Source organism: Chelonia mydas, chromosome 3 (genome assembly GCF_015237465.2).
Source record: "Chelonia mydas isolate rCheMyd1 chromosome 3, rCheMyd1.pri.v2, whole genome shotgun sequence".
In the NCBI taxonomy this organism is placed as follows: Eukaryota; Metazoa; Chordata; order Testudines; family Cheloniidae; genus Chelonia; species Chelonia mydas.
The window spans coordinates 86,491,386-86,512,834 of record NC_057851.1 but is presented as its reverse complement, the minus strand read 5'-3'; the positions used below and the strand labels follow the sequence as shown (position 1 = coordinate 86,512,834).

General features: G+C 46.6%; 2 protein-coding genes across 2 annotated transcripts in view; one reads left to right on the top strand and one right to left on the bottom strand.

Moving 5' to 3' along the window:
* The window catches only part of TRAPPC3L (trafficking protein particle complex subunit 3L), a 45,700-nt gene extending 27,361 nt beyond the window's left edge, over positions 1-18,339 (top strand). The window contains exons 5-6 of the mRNA XM_007057427.4: positions 16,156-16,341; positions 17,269-18,339. Of these exons, the coding sequence (XP_007057489.1) occupies positions 16,156-16,341; positions 17,269-17,388 (306 nt within the window). The 3' untranslated portion in view covers positions 17,389-18,339. The remainder of the gene's footprint in view (positions 1-16,155; positions 16,342-17,268) is intronic.
* LOC102937488 (calcium homeostasis modulator protein 5) lies at positions 1,607-15,425 on the bottom strand. The gene is made up of 2 exons (XM_007057426.4): positions 14,884-15,425; positions 1,607-3,257 (listed from the first exon to the last, which is right to left on the bottom strand). The coding sequence occupies exons 1-2, from the start codon at positions 15,421-15,423 to the stop codon at positions 2,868-2,870; spliced, it is 930 nt and encodes a 309-aa protein (XP_007057488.2). The 5' UTR covers positions 15,424-15,425; the 3' UTR covers positions 1,607-2,867.
* Positions 18,340-21,449: the final 3,110 nt, after the last annotated feature.

Sequence of the window (21,449 nt, the reverse complement as noted above, 5' to 3'; positions counted from 1 at the left end):
TATCCACTAAGAGACTTCCATTTGCATTAATTTGTTAACTGAAATTATTCAATGAATAGTTTATACAAATATAGTTCAACCTGTGAATTTCTCACACACTGTTAACATGACTGTTCCTTCACTTATTCACTGTTTACCATTTGCTGTTCACAAAGTAAGACTTGTCACCTAAGAAACAGGATATTGATTCTGCCTCCTGATTGGAAGATTCTCAAATCCCAAAAGAGCCTTGTAAAGAGATGCTCAAATACTATAGCAATGAAAGCCATATCTGTATCTAGAAAGCTACAGGCAGACACTTTCAGTACTAATATAAAGTATCCCAATATTTTCTTTTACCAGGAACAGTCTAGTAAATACAAAATTAATTGTGTGAATGTTTGTGGAAAGCAAATAAAAGGGACATGTTAAAATGAACTTCCAGTTGTTGTATGAATATTTGTTTATGCATAATTTTCTACAGTATTGAGCTGACTCTATGACCGAATAAGGACGGGAGGATTTGGCTTATGATGTGCAGCCATTATTTTGTACACTATTGTGCTTTATAGGACCAAAATCTTTATACATATACATATGTGGTATACATAATTTGTTAAAACTTTACATAAGCCATGCCCATTTACTACCACAGAGAAGTTGGCTCATGGGCTCTCTAGCAATGAGTAGATAAGGAGAATGGTCTGATGTGTGATAATATGTATCACAGAATTGCTTTAGCTTTTCTTCCTGAAAGCTGCTGCTAATTGTTACTAATGGCCCATATCAGGATCTTCACACAACAAGATGAGGATAATCAGTCTCACAAACACCAACAACCAGCAACCACACACCACACAAAAAAACATTAACCCAGGAACCTATCCCTGCAACAAAACGTGTTGCCAACTCTGTCCACATATCTATTCAAGGGACACCATCATAGGACCTAATTACATCAGCCGCACCATAAGAGGCTCGTTCACCTGCACATCCACCAATGTGATATATGCCATCATGTGCCAACAATGCCCCTCTGTCACGTACATTGGCCAAACTGGACAATCTCTATGCAAAAGAATAAATAGACACAAATCAGACGTCAAGAATTATAACATTCAAAAACCAGTCGGAGAACACTTCAACCTCCCTGGTCACTCAATAACAGACCTAAAAGTCGCAATTCTCCAACAAAAAAATCTTCAGAAACAGACTCCAATGAGAACTGCAGAATTGGAATTAATTTGCAAACTGGACAGCATTAAATTAGGCTTGAACAAAGACTGGGAGTGGATGGGTCATTACACAAAGTAAAAACCATTTCCTCATGCTAATTTTTTCCCCTACTGTTACTCACACCTTCTTGTCAACTGTTTGAAATGGGCCATCCTGATTATCATTTCACAAGATTTTTTTCTCCTGCTGATAATAGCCCACCTTAATTGATTAGTCTTGTTACAGTGTGTATGGCAACACCCATTGTTTCATGTTCTCCGTGTATATATATCTTACTACTGTATTTTCCACTGAATGCATCCGATGAAGTGAGCTGTAGCTCACGAAAGCTTATGCTCAAATAAATTCGTTAGTCTCTAAGGTGCCACAAGTCCTCCTCATTTTTTTTGCTGATACAGACTAACACGGCTACCACTCTGAAACCTGATTTTAAAACAGTTCATCTGTGCAGAAATATGATCTCTTTCATGATCGGGGAGATTGATGGTAACATGCTACATAAAAGCCTGCCAGTCACCCAAGGGAAAAGAGCTTGATGGCTGCTTTGCATTCAGTTTTTACAATATTTCTAAAAACTCCGGAGAAGGGAAAATGTGGTTGTGACCCATGTTCTGAATTCAAAATCCTTATGAGAAATCACAGCGCTATGTGATTAATGCACTTATTAGGAACCTTGATACCACAGTCACCTCACCTGTACTCTGACTGCTAATTTATCTCACCCCAGATTTATTTTAACTTTCCAACATTTTAGCAGCTGCAGACACTCAATAAAATCAGCCTACCACAAAAATGTTTTGTTCTCTATATATGTGGAATTTCCTCTGACCTCTTCAGTTTTCCACTGGACCAAGGCCAACAACAGACAAGATTCTACATTCCTGCACCAGAGACATGTTTAAGTCCCAACATTGCAGAACCCTCCAGAAGCAGAAATGGGAACTTTCTACCATTACACAGGAAGGATTCCCAGACTTCCAATGGGAGAAAAATAATAATAATGCATTATTTAAATTAAATAGCCACCTTTGATATTTTCTTCATTTAAATGATATGAGATGCTATATGTTGTACACAAAGAACTATTGCATTTGTTGACGTTGAACAAATCATCTTATCAAAATCTATGCTGAATTCTTTATACTGTTGGGGCCTGATCTAAAGCCCACTGAAGTCAACTGAAAGATTCCCATTGACTCCAGTGAGGTTTGGATTAGGAGTCTGAAGCACAGAAGAACTTTCTTTCCACCTTTCTTGAGCAGGCATATAGTTGGGAACGATGGTGTGCCATGACAGTTTTAGTATGGCATGATGCAACAACTCATTTGCATGCCATAGGCAGTCCAAAATGGCATCCTTTATGCAGCATGACCTCACATATATGGGGTGTGCAAGGTCACAGTGTGCAGAGGATGCCGTTTTGGAGCCGGACCGGAATCATCCCACAGGTTGGATTTGCGTTGCCAGTTGGATGGCGCACAGTTGGTTGGGCATACAATGTGTGTGTTGCACTCATAGATGGCATGCCACTGGTTGGGAGAGAAAGAAAGAATGGAGAAAGAGAGGCCACTGGCAGCAAAATATAAAGATTAAGACTGTTAAAATTAAATCACATTAGCAAAATATTTAAAAAGACTGAACATGGCTGTTAGCTATACTATTTCCTGTCCATCTACGAAGTCCAGCATTGTCTCTCTTTCCTCACTGATGTCTTTCTTGCCATCTTCGACCAGTCTATGAAGGGTGCTGTAGTGCTGCTCGCTGCTGTTGAAAGAGTAGAGTTGAGAAGCATCTTCCCAGGCCTGGAAGGTTGGCATAGGAAAGGCATCTGGTTCTTTGTTCTCAAAAAAGCTCGTCAGGTTTCGTTCACTGAGTTTGGTAGAATATAGCTGGAAAAGTTGTTCCAATTGTTCTCTCTCCTTCTCTATGTAGATCCTCCAGAACTTCATTTGGAGGTGGCTGATTTTAGATTGGCACCTGGCACAACAGGTGGTTAACAGAGACAAAAGAGCTGTAGTGACTATGATGCACCACCCTAGAACCTGGAAAAGAAAATAAACAAGCCATGCACTTAAAAAAAAACCCCTGAATCTAAATTTCACTTAGATCAGAAATAACTGACAGTCACAGTTCTTCATGTTGAGGATACAGTATTCTTTTCCCAGCCTCAATGTGGATCTCTTAGCCACAGTGTAGATCAATATTGCATATTTCTTTTTATTCATTTTGTACCCAAAACTTGCACTGATGTCAACAGGAGTTCTGTATTTTGAGAAAAAACAAATACATATATGCCATAAGTGAGGATCAAGAATACTGAATACCCTACATTTTGTATTTTGCCACAGATTTGTGTGGTTTTTAAATTATTATTTGTATTACTGTCGTGCCTAGAGGTCCCTACTGAGATAAGGGTTTCATTGAGCAAAGTGCTGTACATGCACATAGTAAGAGACAGTCCTTGCCTCAAACAGCTTACAGTCTAAATAGAGAAGACAGATAAAGGGTGGGAGAAAGGAACTATATTAATCCTATTTTACCAATGGGGAACTGACACACAGAATGATTAAGTGACTGGTTAACAGTTACAGGAAGTGAATCCAGCTCATCCAAATCTACTGCCTTAACCACAAGACCATCCTGTGTCTTTTATAGTTTTCTTAACTGGCTGGTAGAAAAGTCAAAATGATCAGCCAAAGCATTTTAAAAATGCACAGCATTATTTTAAAAATGAAGCTTCCCTCTTGCAGGAATGGTGTCGTATTTATATAAACCCATCTCACCAAATAGGTTAGAGAAGATGGTATCAAGGTCTCAGCTGCTCAGACTTCAACACAGAAATATACGGGTGTATAACATGTTTGATATTGCTCAGTGTGTTTCATCACTCCAAGGAAAATGTATGTAGGGAGAAAAGGGCAAATTAGCACCAGAGCTGGGTGGGGAATCGTTTTCCTGTCCCACAAGAATTTTTGAGATTTCAAAAAGTGTTCCCATCCTGAATTGGGATGGAAAGTCAAAAGCTTACAAATTTTCACACATCAGTAATATGGGAGGAGTGTGTATCAATCATCAATAATATGGGAGGAGGTTAAATCAAAATGTTTTACTTCAATTTTTTAATGATCTTTTTGAGTATAAGTTAACTAAACTTCAAAACAAAAGCCATTTCAAACAAAAAACCTAAAACTTCCTTCTAAAAATGTCAAAACAGGATGTTTTGACATTTTAAAAACTTTTGTTGTTAACATTTCTTAAAATTTAAAAATTTAATTTAAAAGCTTAAAAATTTTCACAACACCAATAATATGGGGGGAGTGTGTATCAGGTTAATCAAAATGTTTTATTTCAATTTTTTAATGATCTGTTTTAGTATAAGTTAACTAAAACTTCAAAACAAAAGCCATTTCAAACAAACAACCTAAAACTTCCTTCTAAAAATGTCAAAACAGGATGTTTTGACATTTTAAAAACTTTTGTTGTCAACATTTCTTTTATTGAGAAATTTGTAGAAACCAATCCTTTCCTGCAGGATTTCAACCAGCAGCTCACAGACCAGTGCTCCAACCACCAGCCCCACACAGACATACCCCAGCCTTTCCAAATTGAAATGCTCAGCTGACAGAATTCCATTGTGCAAAAATGTGTGTTTTCATAAATGTGAAGACCTCAAATGTTGCTGTAAAATGGAATTGTCATTCTCCAGAGAGCTCTAATAGTGATGATATGGAGATCTGCAACCTGTCATGTATAAATAATTACCAGGTAAAATCTATATTTACCTGAGAGAAATATATAAACAATTTCCTCACAGAAATGTGTGAAACAGAGCATGCTGATGAACCATTTGTTTTTTTATTGACTAAAAAATTTGAGGGGAGGTGTTTAAAGAACAGCCTCATTTTGCTTATTTTCAAATCGTGCTGGTACTACCTGGCAGAATTTGTGACATGAATTTTTTCCCATATAATCCATCCTTTTACCACTTCAGTGCTCCCCTCTGACATGGGGAACTCTGTGCTTCTATGATCTAGCTGCTCATGCACAATCAGCTAGCTAGATAACTTTCACTGTTTCCCATATATGCAACTTAAGACCAATAGACACACGTCCAAGCTTTTAATTCTAATTTTCTGGACTCTGATTTTTCTGAACAATAAAATATCCCCCTGCACTGTTTGTAACCCATACATTGCAGGATTCTTCCAGTGCATGAGGACCTGAAAATTAACCTGTCTCCAGCACTGGCAACTGTTATAGATTGATGTGACTGTTGAATGATGATAATTTTCTGACTCTGCAGGATATTTCTTCTGCTTGGGATGCAGTAACTTGACATGCATCTTTCCCTCCTTTCCTTTCTCTTTTTAATTTCTTTAGTTCTTTTTCACTGAGTTTTCTTATATCACAAAGCAATGAACAAACATAAAATAGAATTGTGGGATATGAGTGAGTAATATGTCTTTACCTTTGTATGTTTTTTGTTATTTCATTGTAACTGTTATAGTTCTATTTTCCTTCCTATAATAAAAACATTTCATATAGAAGTGAAACTAACTAGTCCATTTTCATTATCTGAGATGAGAGAAATGCAAAATGAAATAAGCCTTTGTGACAGGGTCAGGCCAGATGGCTATAAGAGAGTAATTTTTTTTTTTGAAGCAAAAGATGTTTTTATTTGCATAATACACTTACAAAGTAAAAACAGCAGCATATGCAATGTGTAACACAGCAACCAATCACAATTGTTTTCTCATTAGCTTCAGGGGAGGGAAGTGTTCAAGCTTGTCCGGGCCCAGAGCGGGGGGCTTCCTCGACTCTCGTGGTCTTCCACCCCCTCGAGTTACCTGGCGCCACGCCCGAGTGTCACCAGCAATTCCCTCCTCTGAAAGCACCCAACAAGAAGGGCAGACTGTGGGGTGGACAATTCGGGGGGTGGGGGTCGCATGCACCCATGTGTGAAAAAACCCCTCTAGGGTGGTGGTGTCCGCAGCAGCAATGGCTGGGGCCCCTTACTCTCTCCCCCAATCAAAGGGTCAGACAAAAGGACCCGGACGGGGACACCAAGCAGAGAACCTCGGACAGCACCCACCACTACTCAAAAGCCTCAAGGGAGTCGGTGGACGCCGCCCAGAGGAACTCCGCCCAGATACGTGAACAGACCGAGGATCGGAAAATGGCCCCACAGTCACAGGAAACTCCATCGGCCAACCTCCTCTCTCTGGTTTTATAGATGGTCATTTTAGCCAGGGCCAGAAGGAGGTTAACTAGGAGATCCCATGACTTTGTGAGGCCACGGATAGGGAGTGCATAAATAAAAAGGTGAGGGGAAAAATGCAACCAAAAATGTAATAGGAGATTTGCGAGGAGCTGGAACAGGGGCTGCAGCCTGGCGCACTCCAGATATACGTGCGCCAGGGTTTCCCTCACACCACAAAAGGGACAAGTATCTGGGATGGGGGTGAACTGTGCTAAGTATGTGCCCGTGCTCACAGCTCTGTGAAGGAGCTGCCAACTGATGTCCCCGACGGGCCTCGGAACCAAGGTGGAATATAGGCTGGCCCACCGGGGCTGCTCACTCTCCAAAGGTGGCAGAAGGTCTCGCCACTTTGTGTCGGGGCGGGACACTAGGGTGAGGGCGTGAAGGGTGTGGAGCGCGAGCGTGTATAGATGTTTCCTTGGCACGGTTTGGAAGCGTACCGGCTGCAGTTCATGCAGCCGGCTCGCAGTGAAGGGGTGGGGGGTCGATTGAATCTGTGGGGCAGGGGTCCAATTAAAAAGTCCGGCAGGCCTGGGGTAGAGGGTGGGTGGGGCGTGCCCTCAAGCAGGACCCGGTCGAGGTAAGCTCGAGCAGCGGGCGGCAAAGCGGCCTTCACCTCCTGAAGTACGCGCTGGGGGGTACGAGGTCTGGAGAGCTCCATGCGCCGGGTGAGCATCAGGGGATCCAGCCAGTCTCCCCGGTCGTAGTGCAGGAGGTCTCCGACTCTCGTGACTTCTGCCAGGATCAAGCTCTGGCACACCGAGCGGGACTCCGCCACCTGCACACGGAGCTGGGGGTTGTGTAGCAGGGGCTCCGCGAGGAGATCTACCCCCTCGGTGGCTGCCATGGACCTGGTCATTAAAAACAGTTTCCAAGTCCGGAGGAGGTCCTGGTAGAAGATCGGCAGCCCGGAGAGGTCTCGCGGAAGACCTCCCGGAAGGAGATAAAAGAGCTGCCAGTCATATCGGAGCCCTCAGACGCGGCACAGGATGGCATGCGCCAGTGTGCTCCACGCCGAACTGCCTGCACCATAGAGGAGCCTCTGTAGGGCATGGAGGCGGAAGACACGGACCTGAGTGTGTAGACACTTCAGGCCTTGTCCTCCTTCCTTCAGGGGTAGATGAAGAACCCCTACAGGGGCCCAGTGCGTTCCTGACCAAAAGAACCCCAGAATCGATGTCCGGAGGTTGGTCAGGAAACCCGGGGCCGGGACCAGGGTGTTGAGCCGGTACCAGCGCATGGACAGGACTAGTTGATTGAGCACCAGCGCTCTCCCTTGGAGGGAGAGACATCGGAGTAGCCTCGTCCATTTCCTGATCCGCTCAATCACGCCGCCTTCCAAATTTTGCCAGTTCTCCGGCGGAGAAGGGTGCGTGGCAGAAAGGTAAACGCCGAGATAGAGCAGAGGGCCGGCACTCCACCGGATGGTCTGAAGCGCGGGTGGGAGGGAGCTTACCTGCCGCCAGCCCCCCACCGCCAAGCCAGAGCTCTTGACCCAGTTGACTCGGGAGGAGGAGGCTGCTGAATAGATGGCTTGGCATGCCTCCACTCGCGCCAAGTCGCCCGGGTCCTGGACCACGAGGAGGACGTCATCGGCGTACGCCGACAGGACCAGCCGCAGCTCCGGCTCCCGCAGCACCAACCCCGTCAACCTCCTGCGGAGGAGACAGAGGAAAGGCTCGATCGCCAGAGCGTACAGCTGGCCCGAGAGGGGGCACCCCTGCCGCACCCCTCGCCCGAAGCTGACCGGTTCGGTCAGGGTCCAGTTGAGCCTAACCAAACACTCCGCGGAGGCGTACAGCACCCGGAGAAAACTCACAAACTGAGGTCCGAATCCAAACGCCCGCAGGGTGCTCAGGAGGTACCCATGATCTACTCTATCGAACGCCTTCTCCTGATCGAGAGACAGGAGGGTGAACGACAGACCGTCTCTCCGCCCGAGTTCCAAAAGGTCTCGGACTAGAAAGAGGTTGTCAAAAATGCTGCGACCCGGGACAGTATAGGTCTGGTCTGGGTGGATCACGTCCGCCAGCACAGACCCTAGCCACAGCGAGATTGCTTTTGCTATGATTTTGTAGTCCGTGCTGAGGAGCAAGATGGGACACCAATTTCGTAAATCGCGGAGGTCCCCCTTCTTCGTCAATAAGGCGAGCACAGCTCCCCTGCACGAGAGAGGGAGGACCCCGCTCTGCAGAGACTCGGCCCAGACGGTGACTAGGTCTGGGCCAAGGACGTCCCAAAATACGCGGTAGAACTCCACGGTCAGCCCGTCCATGCCTGGAGACTTATTAGTGGACATATGACGGAGGGCTTCCAAAAACTCGGCCAGAGTGAGAGGCAACTCTAGACGGTCTCGGTCGCTCGCGCTGACCGTAGGGAGCTCCTCCCAAAGCACTCTCCAAGCGCTAGGGTCGGTCAGATCCGGGGAGAAAAGACTTGCGTAGAAGGCTCGGGCCCTCCTGCACATCTCCGCCGGTTCCGTGAGGGGGGTGCCGTCTTCTGCCAGGAGGCAGGTGACGTGTTTCTTGGCCCCCCTCGTTTTCTCCAGGGCATAGAAGAAGCGGGAGTCGCGATCCATCTCCCGAAGGAGGCGGATGCGGGATCGAACAAAGGCATGCCAGGCCCGATGGTCCTCGAGAACCTGGAGCTCCTCCCGCTTCTCCCGGAACGCTCCACAGAGGAGCGGGTCTTCGGGGTTGGCGGCCAGACACCTCTCCATCTCTAAGACCTCCCGTTCCAACTGCTCTATCGCCGCATTTCTCCGTCGGCTGGTGCCCCAGGTGTAGTTGCGGCAGAAAAGCCAGGCGAGCACCTTCCCCAGGTTCCACCATCGCCGCGCCAAGGGAAAGGCATGCCGCTGCCCTCTCCAGGCCAGCCAGAATTCCCGGAAGGACGTCACGAAGCCCTCGTCCTCCAACAGACTGTTGTTAAAATGCCAATAGGCCGGCCCCGGCCTCTCCGCACAGAGGGAGGCTTTCATGGTGGCTAGGTGATGGTCAGAAAATGGGGCCAGCCGAATGCTGGAGGAGTGGGCTCGTGAGAGACGGAAGCATGATAGATAAATGCGGTCCAACCTGGAGTGGCTCGACTGATGGGCTTCCACCCGGACAAAGGTGAACGTGGAAGTGTCATCCGGGTGGTGGTCACACCAGATGTCCACTAGGGAGTGATGTTCAGCTATCTCCCGGAGGGTGTCTGCAGTGGCCAGGCACTGCTAGGTCCCCGAGCGGTCTCGCTCCTTGAGGGTGGTATTAAAATCCCCCCCCAGGACCAGGCACTCGTGAGAATCTAAGGTGCCGAGGAAGGCGGACGCCTGCTGATAGAATTGCAGCTGCTCCGGGCTTGATGTCGGGGCATAGACATTAACGAGGTTAACCACAAGCCCCTCTATACAGACCTGGAGTTGCAGCAGGCAACCCTGCACGGCCTCGGCGATCCCTAGCACCTCGGGCCGTAGGTCGGGAGAGAACAGGGTGGCCAGTCCAGCCTGCCGAATCGTGGAATGGCTAAAATAGACCCTGTCCCCCCACTCCAGCCACCAACTATCTTTGGCGGTCGGATCCGTATGGGTCTCCTGCAGGAAAATCACAGAGTACCCTCCCCCCGAAGGAAGGAGAGCACCTGGGACCTGCGGAGAGCCATCCTACAACCCCGGGTGTTCAACGTTGCGATGGTGAGAGGTGTCATGGGGAGGGCCGGGAGGGATCCTCACTGGCAGGGATGCTCGCATCCCCCAGCGGGCCGCGCAACAGTCCCTAACCCATCCCATAGGGGAGTAATTGGTCACGGAAGACGCGGACCCACCAGTAGGCCGCGGCATCCTGCTTCCCTGTCCCTTTACCTTCCCCCATGAGGGCCCTTGTGGCCTGGAGGATTTGAAAAAAATCCCCCCATCGCTGGAGAGCAAGCTGTACCTTGTTGCGGGAGCCATGGACATCCTCTAAAAACTTCCGCAGCTCTCCTCACAGCTCATGGGGGGGGGGGGGGTTACGGTTTCCCGGTTGTTCCCCAGCGGGGCCTTTGGTGCAGCCCCGTGGCCCACTAAAACAGACAAGCAGGGTGCGGACCCCCGACGGAGTGCCTAATGGGCTGGAGCTTCTAGGCCCGTCTCAAACCCTGGGGCGGTAGGGGGCGGTGGAGGGAAAATAGCAGCCCCTAATGGGTCGGGGCAGAAGAACGCAAAAGCCGCTCCCTGGGGGTCATCGGTTGGAAAAGGGAAGGAGACAGCTCCGGGGGCGGCGATAACATCGCAGGAGGTAGACTGGATAGGGATAGGGGCAGAGGCAGGGGCAGAGGCGAGGTTCTGGGTTTCGGGAGGCAAGCAGCTGGATGATGGCGCCTCCCGATCAGGCTCGAGGGTTAAGGGGGTAGGGAGGGAGCTCTCAGTGATACCGGGCGCAGGCTCTATGGTGAATTTAGCGGCTACAGCATCAGGAGGTGGATTATCTTCTGTTGGTCCCCTGCCCGGAAAGGAAATCGATTGCTCCGCACCAACGGGGGGTGCCCCTGGCGGCTCGTGTCCCGGCCGCGTGGCGCCGGCTGTCACCTGAGCAGGCTCGGTGGTCGTCAGCGGGGTGCCATCAGTGGCCGGGTCAATGGAGGAGTCCAGGGGCTCCTCAGAGGTGGGAGCAGAAACAGCAGTTAGGAGGAGGGAGCATGGCGAAAAGAGGGGTGGAGTGAGGTCGCCCAAATCGAGGTTTTCTGGCAAAAGGTCGTCCTCCCCCTGGGCGACCGGGGTCAGATCTAGGGCCTCGATCTCCTCAAAAATGGAGGAGAGAATGCCCCGGGGTTCTCCCCGCTGGCACCCGCCATGATGGTTGCCTTGGGGTTCACGGGGGCTTCGGGTAGTGTCAGGACAGAAGGGGCTTCCTTGAGGGTCTCGGACGGGAGGGTCTCCCGTGGAGGGGAGACACTACCTTCCGATGCTACCACGTCTTTCCTGGCTGACACCGGTGGATGGGACGCACTTGTGGGCAAAGCGGAAGGTTCGGCATCGGTGCCCCCCTTCCTGGTCTTCCGGGGGGCCTCCACCTCAGGTAGATGAGGCGGAGCTCAAGCCTTTCGCTTGCCTCGCTTCCTCTGAACTAGGGCCCAGCCCTCCATGGCATCATCTGGGGGCTGGTTAGCAGGGATCATATCAGGGGGTAAAGGCGATGGCTCAGGGGCTTGGGCGGGGGACAAGGGGCGGCATAAGGGAGGGAAGAGTCTCCCTGGGGCAGGCTCTCTCCCATGCCTGGTGGTATCTCTGCCACACCCTCCTCCATAGGCCCTGCCAGATTGTCAGCAGCGACGGCTGGGCTCTCCCGCTCGTCTGGGCGTTGTAGGGGAGGTGCCCCTTGGGCCTGAGCGGGAGAAGTGGTGGTCCGAAGAGGGGGGGGCAGGTTTGGGTATCGGGCGTCCAGGGGCGTCGGCAATGACGGGGCCGATGTCCTGCCGGGTTTCAGGGATCCCAGGTGCCCCTCCTTGCCGGGCTAAGGGGCAGTCCTCCGGACATGCCCTGACGCCCGGCAGAGGTAGCACAGGGCTTCCCCCGTGGAGAAATACACCCGGTAACAGGCCCCCTGGTGGGGGACTAGGAAGGACCCCTCAAGCGCCTCTCTGTCATGCGCCGCTGATGGCAGTAGAAGCTGCACTTGCCGGCGGAAGGAAAAGATGTGACGGAAGGTGGGGTCCTTGCAGCCTAACGGGAGAGGGCTGATGACAGAAACAGGTTTCCCCAGGGTGGAAAGGGCGGGTAACAGGGCAGCACTGGGGAGAAAAGGAGGGACAGAGGTCAGGACCAGGCGGACGCCCAGGTCCTCCAGCTGCTCTAGGGGGACAAACACCCCCCCCCACCGCCAGGCCCCTCTCTACCGCTTTCTGGGAGGCAGCCTCTGATGCTAAGAAGAAGACGACCTTCCCATACATTTTGGAGGCTGCCACAATGGCCCACCACCCTCGCCAACGCCCGCACGTAGGTCTCCACGTGGGGCGAGGCGGGCACCAGGAGGCATCGGAAACCGTGCTTCCTTGTCATGGTGGGAAAGGGGCCCCGGCCATTGTTGATGGTGGCGGAGGTGGTGGGCGGGAGAGATGACGAGGTGGCAGGCGGGGGGGCTGCCACTGCCCTGGCATACGTCGTGGGGGGTGAGGGAGGGACACCCGCAGAGCCGGTGGAGGGGGCAGCGGTGAGGGACGCCGTGGTCGGTGGCGGGGCCGCAGCAGTGGGGGTGGCCCCTGCCACGGAGGGCCTGGTGGTTTTAGCGGGGCCCTTTCCCTTCTTCTTGCCCTGGCCTTTCCCGCCAGCTGCGGGGGCTCCCCTAGAGTCTGGGGAGGCGGTGGGCATAGCAGCGGCGGAGGTCACCCCGGTGCCCTCCATTGCCGATGCCCCAATGGGGGCGGTGGCAGGTAGTTAACTGGAGTTGGGGTCAGGTAAAAAGGGACAGACTGTGGGATGGGCAGTTCGGGATGGGGCACATGAACCACTGTACGCTTGTCCAGAGAGTCCTGTTTGGTTGGCTAGTGCTTCTGGCCCACACGGTGGAATCAGGGCGAGCAGCTAAGTCCAGAGGCAGATGTTAAACAGCCAGAAATGACGATGGAGGGGGCAGTGATGAGGATAGTAGTGTGGGGGGGACACAGATGGATCGGGGGGCAGCTCCGTGCCACACCCCCTGTGTCCTTACAAACACAGTCACGACACAGTCAAGGCCTCCCCCAACACGACAGCACAGTTCGAAAGTTATTCAGTCTTGGGCCCACTCCACGGCGATTTGTAGATTCCCCGGGCGGTGTTCCTCCAGTAGACGGCTGTTTTTCTTCCTTGTCCAGGCTTTCTTTTTCACAGCTCCAACATTCCAGGGATGCCGGAGCAGGTGATAAGAAATTCTCTCAGCTGGAGACGGGTCCACAAATAAACAGCAAGCAGCTGGGTCTGAGGGCTGGGTCCTTCCACTCTCCCCCTCAGGGGAGCAGGTCAGCAGGCCCCCTCTCTCTTGGCGGGGGGGGGTTTCAGCTGGAGCGGCAGCAGCGTCCGAGGGCGGGCAGGGGCGGAGGGACTAACAGCCACCGGCAGCCGGCCACCACTCTAGCAACAGCAGAGAAAGAAAGAAAAACAACAAAAAGAAAAAAAAAGGGAGAGAGGTGGGGAAGCCGAAAGCAGGGGCAAAAAGCAAGAAAAGCCCAGGCCAGAGGGTAGCAGTAGGAGAGCAGGCTAAGTAGGTCCCTTTTCCCTGGGTAAGGTAACAGGGAAGGTTTTTTTTTTTTAACTCTAAACAAAATTTTATGGTTTGTGACAGGGTCTGGCCAGATGGCTACAGGAGAGTAATAGAAGGCAGATATATTAGCCCCAGGTTAAGTAGGTCCCTTTTCCCTGGGTAAGGTAACAGGGAAGGTTCCAGAACAATCAGGAACCTTCTGGACACAATTAAGACAGGCTGATTAGAACACCTGCAGCCAATGAAGAAGCTGCTAGAATCAATTAAGGCAGGCTAATCAGGGCACCTGGGTTTTAAAAAGGAGCTCACTTCAGTTTGTGGTGTGCGTGTGAAGAGCTGGGAGCAAGGGGCACTAGAAGCTGAGAGTGGGAACGTGGAGTGTTGGTGGACTGAGGTGTACAAGCATTATCAGACACCAGGAGGAAGGTCCTAGGGTGAGGATAAAGAAGGTGTTGGGAGGAGGCCATGGGGAAGTAGCCCAGGAAGTTGTAGCTGTCGCACAGCTGTTCCAGGAGGCAGTCTAGACAGCTGCATTCCACAGGGCCCTGGGCTGGAACCCAGAGTAGGGCGCACCCAGGTTCCCCCCAAATCCTCCCAACTCCTGGTCAGACACAGGAGTCGACCTGGACTGTGGGTTCAGAAGAACGGCCAAGCTGAGGGCTGCCGTGAAGCTCCAAGGTGAGCAAATCTGCCAATAAGCGCAAGACCCACCAAGGTAGAGCAGGAACTTTGTCACACCTTATAAACTGTTTACAGGAAATCAGCTGTTTAAAAATAGCTTTGGTTTTAATAATCTAAGATGCTATTTGTAACACAGTTAAAATCTGTAACTGAATTTTTTAAAACTCTGATAGTATCTCTTCAACTAAATGACATCCTAGAGATCTGACTTTTTAATTACTTCAGCCTTCTCTAGCAATGCAATACATTCTTCTCCCAAGAGTCACTCTCTTCCACTAAAGAAATAAACTTTCTGATTCCAATTTTCTTACTCGTGTTGATTTCAGTGATCTACTTGAGGAGAAAGACATTACTCAACTTGAGCAAGTGTATAGAATCTGCCCCTCACCAATTCGATATTGTTTTGTTGCATTGTACAGGCATTCTGATTTTAAATTACTATGTTAGCACCTGATGTTAGGATCTCATGCTGTTAAATGCAAAGGTAATACAAAACTCTAAATAACAAAGCAATTATTCTGTATTTCTTACCTGAGACTGTGCTTGAAGCGTCAGTTTTAATTCCTCACTCTCCGAAGAGGACATGGTGGTTTTGCCACAAGCTACTTTGTTCAGCTCTTCCCAGCACCTGACAGATTTGTTACTGCAGAGTGTGTTTAAGTACCCTGGATATTTCAAGCCACTCATGGCACATTCATAAAAAGTTCCATTGAGCAAAGCCACAGAAAGCCACATCACAGGAGCTATCAGAACATTTAAGGTGATTTGTCCAAAGACATAAAAGAAACGGCAGCTGTTCCCTTTGGGGAATATTTTCCTGGGATTCAAACAGCAGCCTGTGAAAAGTTTCCACATCCTGCTATTCATGAAATACCCAATAACTAGCAACACCCAGGCTGGGGCAAAGAGAAATACCAAACCATAGATGAAGTTTTCATTGCTGCAGGGACACTTGAAAGCAACGAGAGAAAATAAACGTTCGCTTCCCACTGTCAGGAGAGCCATAAAACTGTAACCAATGGCAGTTTTCCGGTTCATAAGGAATTTCAGAATGGTTTGGATACCATCCATGTTTGATTTCCACAAAAGAGACAAAAAATGAGGCTTTGTTTATTGTGCAGCAGTTTATAGCAATGTATTAGGGAGGAGCTCTTGAGAAGAAAGATACCCAGCCAGTGTCTGGTTTAGTGCAGCCTAGATAAAGTGATGATGTCACTGTATATCCTTCCTCACAAATACACCCATATGGGACTAGCTACTGGTGAAGCAGATTTTGCATATCGACAGTATTATGAATCTGTATTGCTCTGTTGTCAAATAAAAACACAATCTCCATTATCATTCCTGTTATTTGACTGTAGCTTCACATGAGAATGAAACAGAAATACATAGGAGGTGATCATGGGAGTTCTTGAGCGATGATCAGTGTTTACAGAAATATACTTAAAAATCCTGGATCCAATTTGGATTTCACATATATTAGCATAAATGAAGTGTCACTCTGCTGAAGGCAATGGAGTGACCCCAGAGTAAAACCACGGTATGTGGAGGGAATCAGTGCCCCTTTATTACACTATTTGGAATCCAATATAGGCCCACATTCTCTGCTGTGTCTAGCTTATGTGGGGTACAGCAGAGTGGGAAGCTGTCAGGGAGCCAGTCATAGTTCCCGGATTCTCTGCTGGCCTCAGCCCTTACTGCTGTTCTCATTGGTAAACTGAACAATAGAATGTAGCATCTAAAAGCTTCTAGCCTGTTTTACACGCAATAGTTTCAAGTGGCACATTTTTTGTCCCTTTACAGGTTGCGTTCAAGATGTACCTTGGGATTACCCCTAGTGTGAGCTGCAGTAACACAACAGAAAATGAATTCTTCTTAATGCTGGACAAGAACCCTTTAGTGGACTTTGTGGAGGAGCTCCCAGCAGGACGATGTTCACTTTGCTACTGTAACCTCCTTTGTGGTGTTATTAGAGGAGCCCTGGAAATGGTAAAGAACTGGACACTGAATTTTTGTATATCTGTTGTTACTTATAGATATAGGAAAGTGAAACTACAGGATCAGTAAATGTAATATCACTTATAAATATTTAATCTCAGTATCAGACGTAGCAATAGCAACTCCTGCACCCCACCAAATATACCAAGTGAAATTATGCTCTCAGTTTACACCACAGTAAATTCAGAATTACTCTATCCAAATAAATGGAGTTGCTCCATTGTTACACTGGTGTAACAGAGAAGAATTTGGCTCAGTAAAATAATAATTAAATTATGGTACATCAAAAACATTACATATTTTATTTTCAAATCTCAGCTTTTAGAAAAGAATAAAAAGAAAGAAGCCATAACTCACATCATGTTGAACTTGCAGGGCCAAATTCAACTCTGGTATCACTTTACTGAAGACAGTAGAACTGCACCAAGGATGAATTTTGTCCACAATCTTCTTTCCTACAAACGCTACCTAATTTGCCACATAATATATATTTCCTAGGTACCATAAGAATGGAAAGTTTTATGTATAGGGCTGTAAATCAATCTCAAGATTCTGATATTTTATAAGGGTATTAAAGGAAGTGTTATTTCACGGTGGGGGGAAATTTGAGATTACAATATGAAGCTCACCTGTTTTATGTTTCACGTCCTCAGAAAAAAGCAAAAACACCATTCTGACATTAGGCACTACTAACCAAAATATTGGCATATTGTTAGCAGAATGAAATTTGTGTGTAAGGAGAACATAATTTTAACTCAAATGTGATGTGCAATTCTTAAGGATCTCTGTAGAATTCCTTTATAGTGAAACTTTAGAAAGGGGCCCCTCTTGTGGTGGGAATAAACAGCTGGATGAACTAAATGAAGAAAAGGAAGAAAAATTACTTTAAATGAAGTGACGAGCCCTGTTTCTCTCCAGGTTCACTTAGTGGCAGAAGTTACCTTCGTTCAGGACAGACTGAAGGGGGACGATGTGACAGAAATAGGAATTACATTTTTAAAGAAGCTCGAAGACAAAAAGCACAAAAGAAAGAAGTGAAGCTGATAGAAGGAATCCTCTCTAACTTACAGTTTGCCCATTTTTATCTATTTAGGAAGAAAATCCACATGGTGGTAGTGGCTTCATTGGTTCAGGTACAGTCACATCTTAGAGAGGTAAAGACATCCAGAGCATGTACTCGAAATGTATTGTCACTACCTTGCAGAATTCAACATACAATCTTAAAAAGGCCCAGTCCTTTACTCCTTTCACAGGAAAAATCCCATTGATTTCATCAAAAGTTTTGCCTGAGTAACAAGTGTGTGACTGGGCCCCAAATCTCCATCCTAATTCCTGTTCTTTTTCATTAGAAATGTGACTGTATTTTCTAGTTTGCTCATTAGTGATGCTTCAAAGACATAAAGAAATGTGTTTGTTCCAAAATGTTTTTCATTCTAACCCTTATGATTGTGAACAAGAAATTGTTTTGCTATAAATTGCGCAGTTTCTCATTTCAATGCATCTTCCTTTGTTTCACTTGTGATTACGGTTTTTCCTTCATTTTGCCCAATCTGTCCCACTGAAATCAAAGAGGGATGTGATTCCACTGGGAGCAGGTTTTTCTGTAGGCAAACATGACAACATGCAGTTTTGTTCAAGTGCATATAGCAGGCCTACAGAATTTTTCTGAATAAGGGAATACGGATGCTTTTTGAGACTAAGCATCTTATGCAGCTCTAACTTGCGTGTTCTTCTTGAGAATATAGAGATTGTTAGCAAACTGAAAAAGCATGATGTATTATAATGCACAGTCATCTTAAATATGAGCCTCACCCAAGTAAACTGTAATAAAACATGCAAACACTATTGTGTCACCAATTCTTCTCTGTCGAGGTACTTACATGGCCCACATCACCTCAGTGTCTGAGCACCTCACAATCTTTAATTGATTTTATCCTCACAAGATCCTAATGAGGCGTGGAGGTAGTGACCTAATTTTACAGATGGGAAATTGAGGCACAGCATAGGTTAAATGTTTTACCAAAGTAACACAGGAAATCTGTGGCAGAGCTTGGAATTTAGCCCAGGTCCTGAGTTCTGGTCCATTGGCCTACCCACTAGACCATCCTTTCTGATCCTCCCTCGGGGAGCCAGAATTCCCTATTTTTATTACAATGCAAAATAATCAATATTAATCAATCAATACAAATGCTGCCCATAGTAAACATATGACCCTGTTACTGAAACCCTTGTCTTCATCTCCCTTTCCCGCCTTCTTTTGTCCATTATGTGCTAAAGGCAGGACAAAGCAAAGCACAAAAAATATTTATGCATAATTAAAAAAAAGAGAAAAGTATCCATTAGAGTCCACATTTCATAAAGGATGACATTTGTCTTTGTGCTGAGGGTCAGCACAAAACCTGTATATTGCTTAATTTAGTGGGACTTAAATGGTGCAGCACCTAGGTCTCACCTAGCATGTGAAAAAATATTTACAGGTTCAAAAGAGGGAAAAGACCATTTCCTTTAAAAATCCCAGAATATAAAAATTCAGCTAACCACAATCTGCTGGTTCCTCAGCCCAGTGAACTCAATGGAATATTTGCCATTGACATCAGTGGTGCAGGATGAAGCCCAATGTACACTGACTGCTCCACACATACAGCTCTTTAACTCCTTTCAAGATGTATGCGGAGGTAGAAAACGTCTAAGGTAGTTAACAAAGTACAGCACATTCAAATTAGTAAGCTCTGGCCTCAGTACCAAGCATAACGAAGCTGAACAGTATCAAATTCTACTGTTTCACGGGTTTTCTTTCTGTTGCATACCCAATTCTAGGAAAGAAGAACAATGACAGAATTTAATTTATGCAAAACAGTAACATTATGGGTGTATTTGTTTTGTATAAATAACATGAGCACAGTAGACGCATATGAGAGAAGAGGGAACATCCCCTGGAAAGCTATTTGGTTATTCTGTGTGGGACCATGTATCCCATGGAACTACACTGAGTCCTGGGTTGTGCTATTAGACAGTGGAAGACATTTGCCATCTTGCCTGAGGAGGTGCTATAGAAGTTTGGTGAGAGAGAGAAATTATGGCAGAAAACAGGTCATTACCAGAAAAAACAGAAATGAAGAATGAAAAGTGAAAAATATAATGAGTTAACAAATTGTAATGCTAATGAAAGCTGACATTAGCTAAACTGTTTCTCCCTCATCTAAGTTTACCATTGTATCTTGTACCTCATTGGAATCATTTTCTTTCATGCTATCTTCCACTAGTTTATGAAGTGTGCTGAAGATCTGCTGGTTAATGTTGAAAGAGTCCAAAGCAGAAGCTTCTTCCCAGGCCCGGAAACTTGGCATGGGAAAGGGTTCCAGTTTCTTGTTCTCAAAAAAGCTTTTCAGGTTTCGTTCGCTCAATTTGGTAGCATAGTCCTCAAAATATTTTTCAAATTGTTCCTTCTCCTTCTCAGTGTAGATCTTCCAAAACCTCTTTTGGAGATGGCTGGTTTTAGATTGGCAGTGACCATAACAAGTGATCAACAAAGACAGAAAAGCAGCAGTAACTATCACACACCACCCTACGACCTGTTAAAGAAAGGATAATTTGGTATCGAAGCACAAAAGAAAGGCTTCACAATAAAAACTGATTGAAAACTCAAATTAGATCGAGAATAACTAGTGTTATTCTGGTTCTTACTGTTGCATTGAGACTGTGTTCTTTAAATGCTCAGGAGAAAAAGCCTTGAAAAGTGGTAATAAAATACAATAAGATTTTGAAAATAAAGTGATTCCCCAAGTGTCAATTCTATTCACAAGCAGAGTCCCTAAGGAGAATTCCTAAGGACCGTCACTATAGGCAGAGATTAAATTGGATGTCATTTTCAGGATAATATGATCAATACAGCTATGTAAATATTATTTTTCTGTATACTGCACCTTTACATTTTGAACAGCTCTAACCAAAAATTAAGTCTCAGCACTTTAAAAATAGGGATTATGGACTTGATCCACAGCCCACTGACGTCAAGAGAAAGACTCCCATTGACTTTAATGGACTTTGGATCAGGCCCTACTATTATAAATCCAGAGTACATGGAATAAATCTTATTGTCTGAAATATTACTGAATGTTTATGACACACTATTATATATTTTCAAATGATTATTGTATGTACACATGAACTAACTGACTGTCTACATTACTAAATGGTTGAAAGTGAGGTACAAAATTTAAAATAATTGCTGGGGTACTTCATATCTTGCTATAAAAAAGAGAAAGTCTAAATGAGGTCTATTCAAAGGAATGAGCCCTCTAACAAGGTACCAATATGTTTTTCTTCCTAATTTTAAACTCAATAAAGCTTTATTCCAAAAGAATTGTCTCCTGGTGTTTAACATTGTTGTTCTACTGTTGCCTTCAGGGTCAGCCCAAGGCTTGCTCAAATCCTGAGGGCTGTACACTTTGGAGGAGCCTTGTTGTATGATGAACTCCCCTACAAAATGACCAACCACTGTCCCAAAACCCTTCAAGATGAACGGAAGGAGCTTTTCCGCTCCCAATCTTTGAAACCCTGCCTTTACTTTGATTAAACCTTTTGCTCATCCCTCTTCTCAGAAACGTCAAACAACCTGAATTATCTAGCCACATTGCTAAAATTCTCCCACCTCCCTCTGTTGACAAACATCCTATCAAGCCCTTCTGAGCTGCCAAACCCTTCCACACCTTGGTGTGCTATGCCGCTTATAGAAATCTGCCTGAGGCACTGGATATTTCACTTCTCACACAGTCCCACAAAACGCAGTCTGAATCCTGCTTGCATTGCACTGAAATATGTATTTGAAATTTTTTAAAATTATAGTTAAACTCGCTGGACACTTGATTTTAAGGTCTCATGATAAACAAAAAGAATAACACAAAGCATGATTTAATTAAAATGATATCTTACCTGCGATTCTGCTTGAAGTGTTAGTATTATCTCCTCAGTCTCCCAAGAGGACAGGGAAGTTTGGCCACATGCTACTTTGGGAAGCTCTTCCAAGCACTTGTTGGATTTATTGTGGCAAAGCATCTCCAGGTACTTCAGATTTTTTGAGCCACTCATGGCACATTCAT

Excerpts from the sequence above, each read along its gene's own strand:
- LOC102937488 (XM_007057426.4), bottom strand. The coding sequence starts at position 15,423 with ATGGATGGTATCCAAACCATTCTGAAATTCCTTATGAACCGGAAAACT. Across the intron at positions 3,258-14,883 it reads CGCTTCAAGCACAGTCTCAG|GTTCTAGGGTGGTGCATCAT; the intron begins GTAAGAAATACA and ends TTTCTTTTCCAG.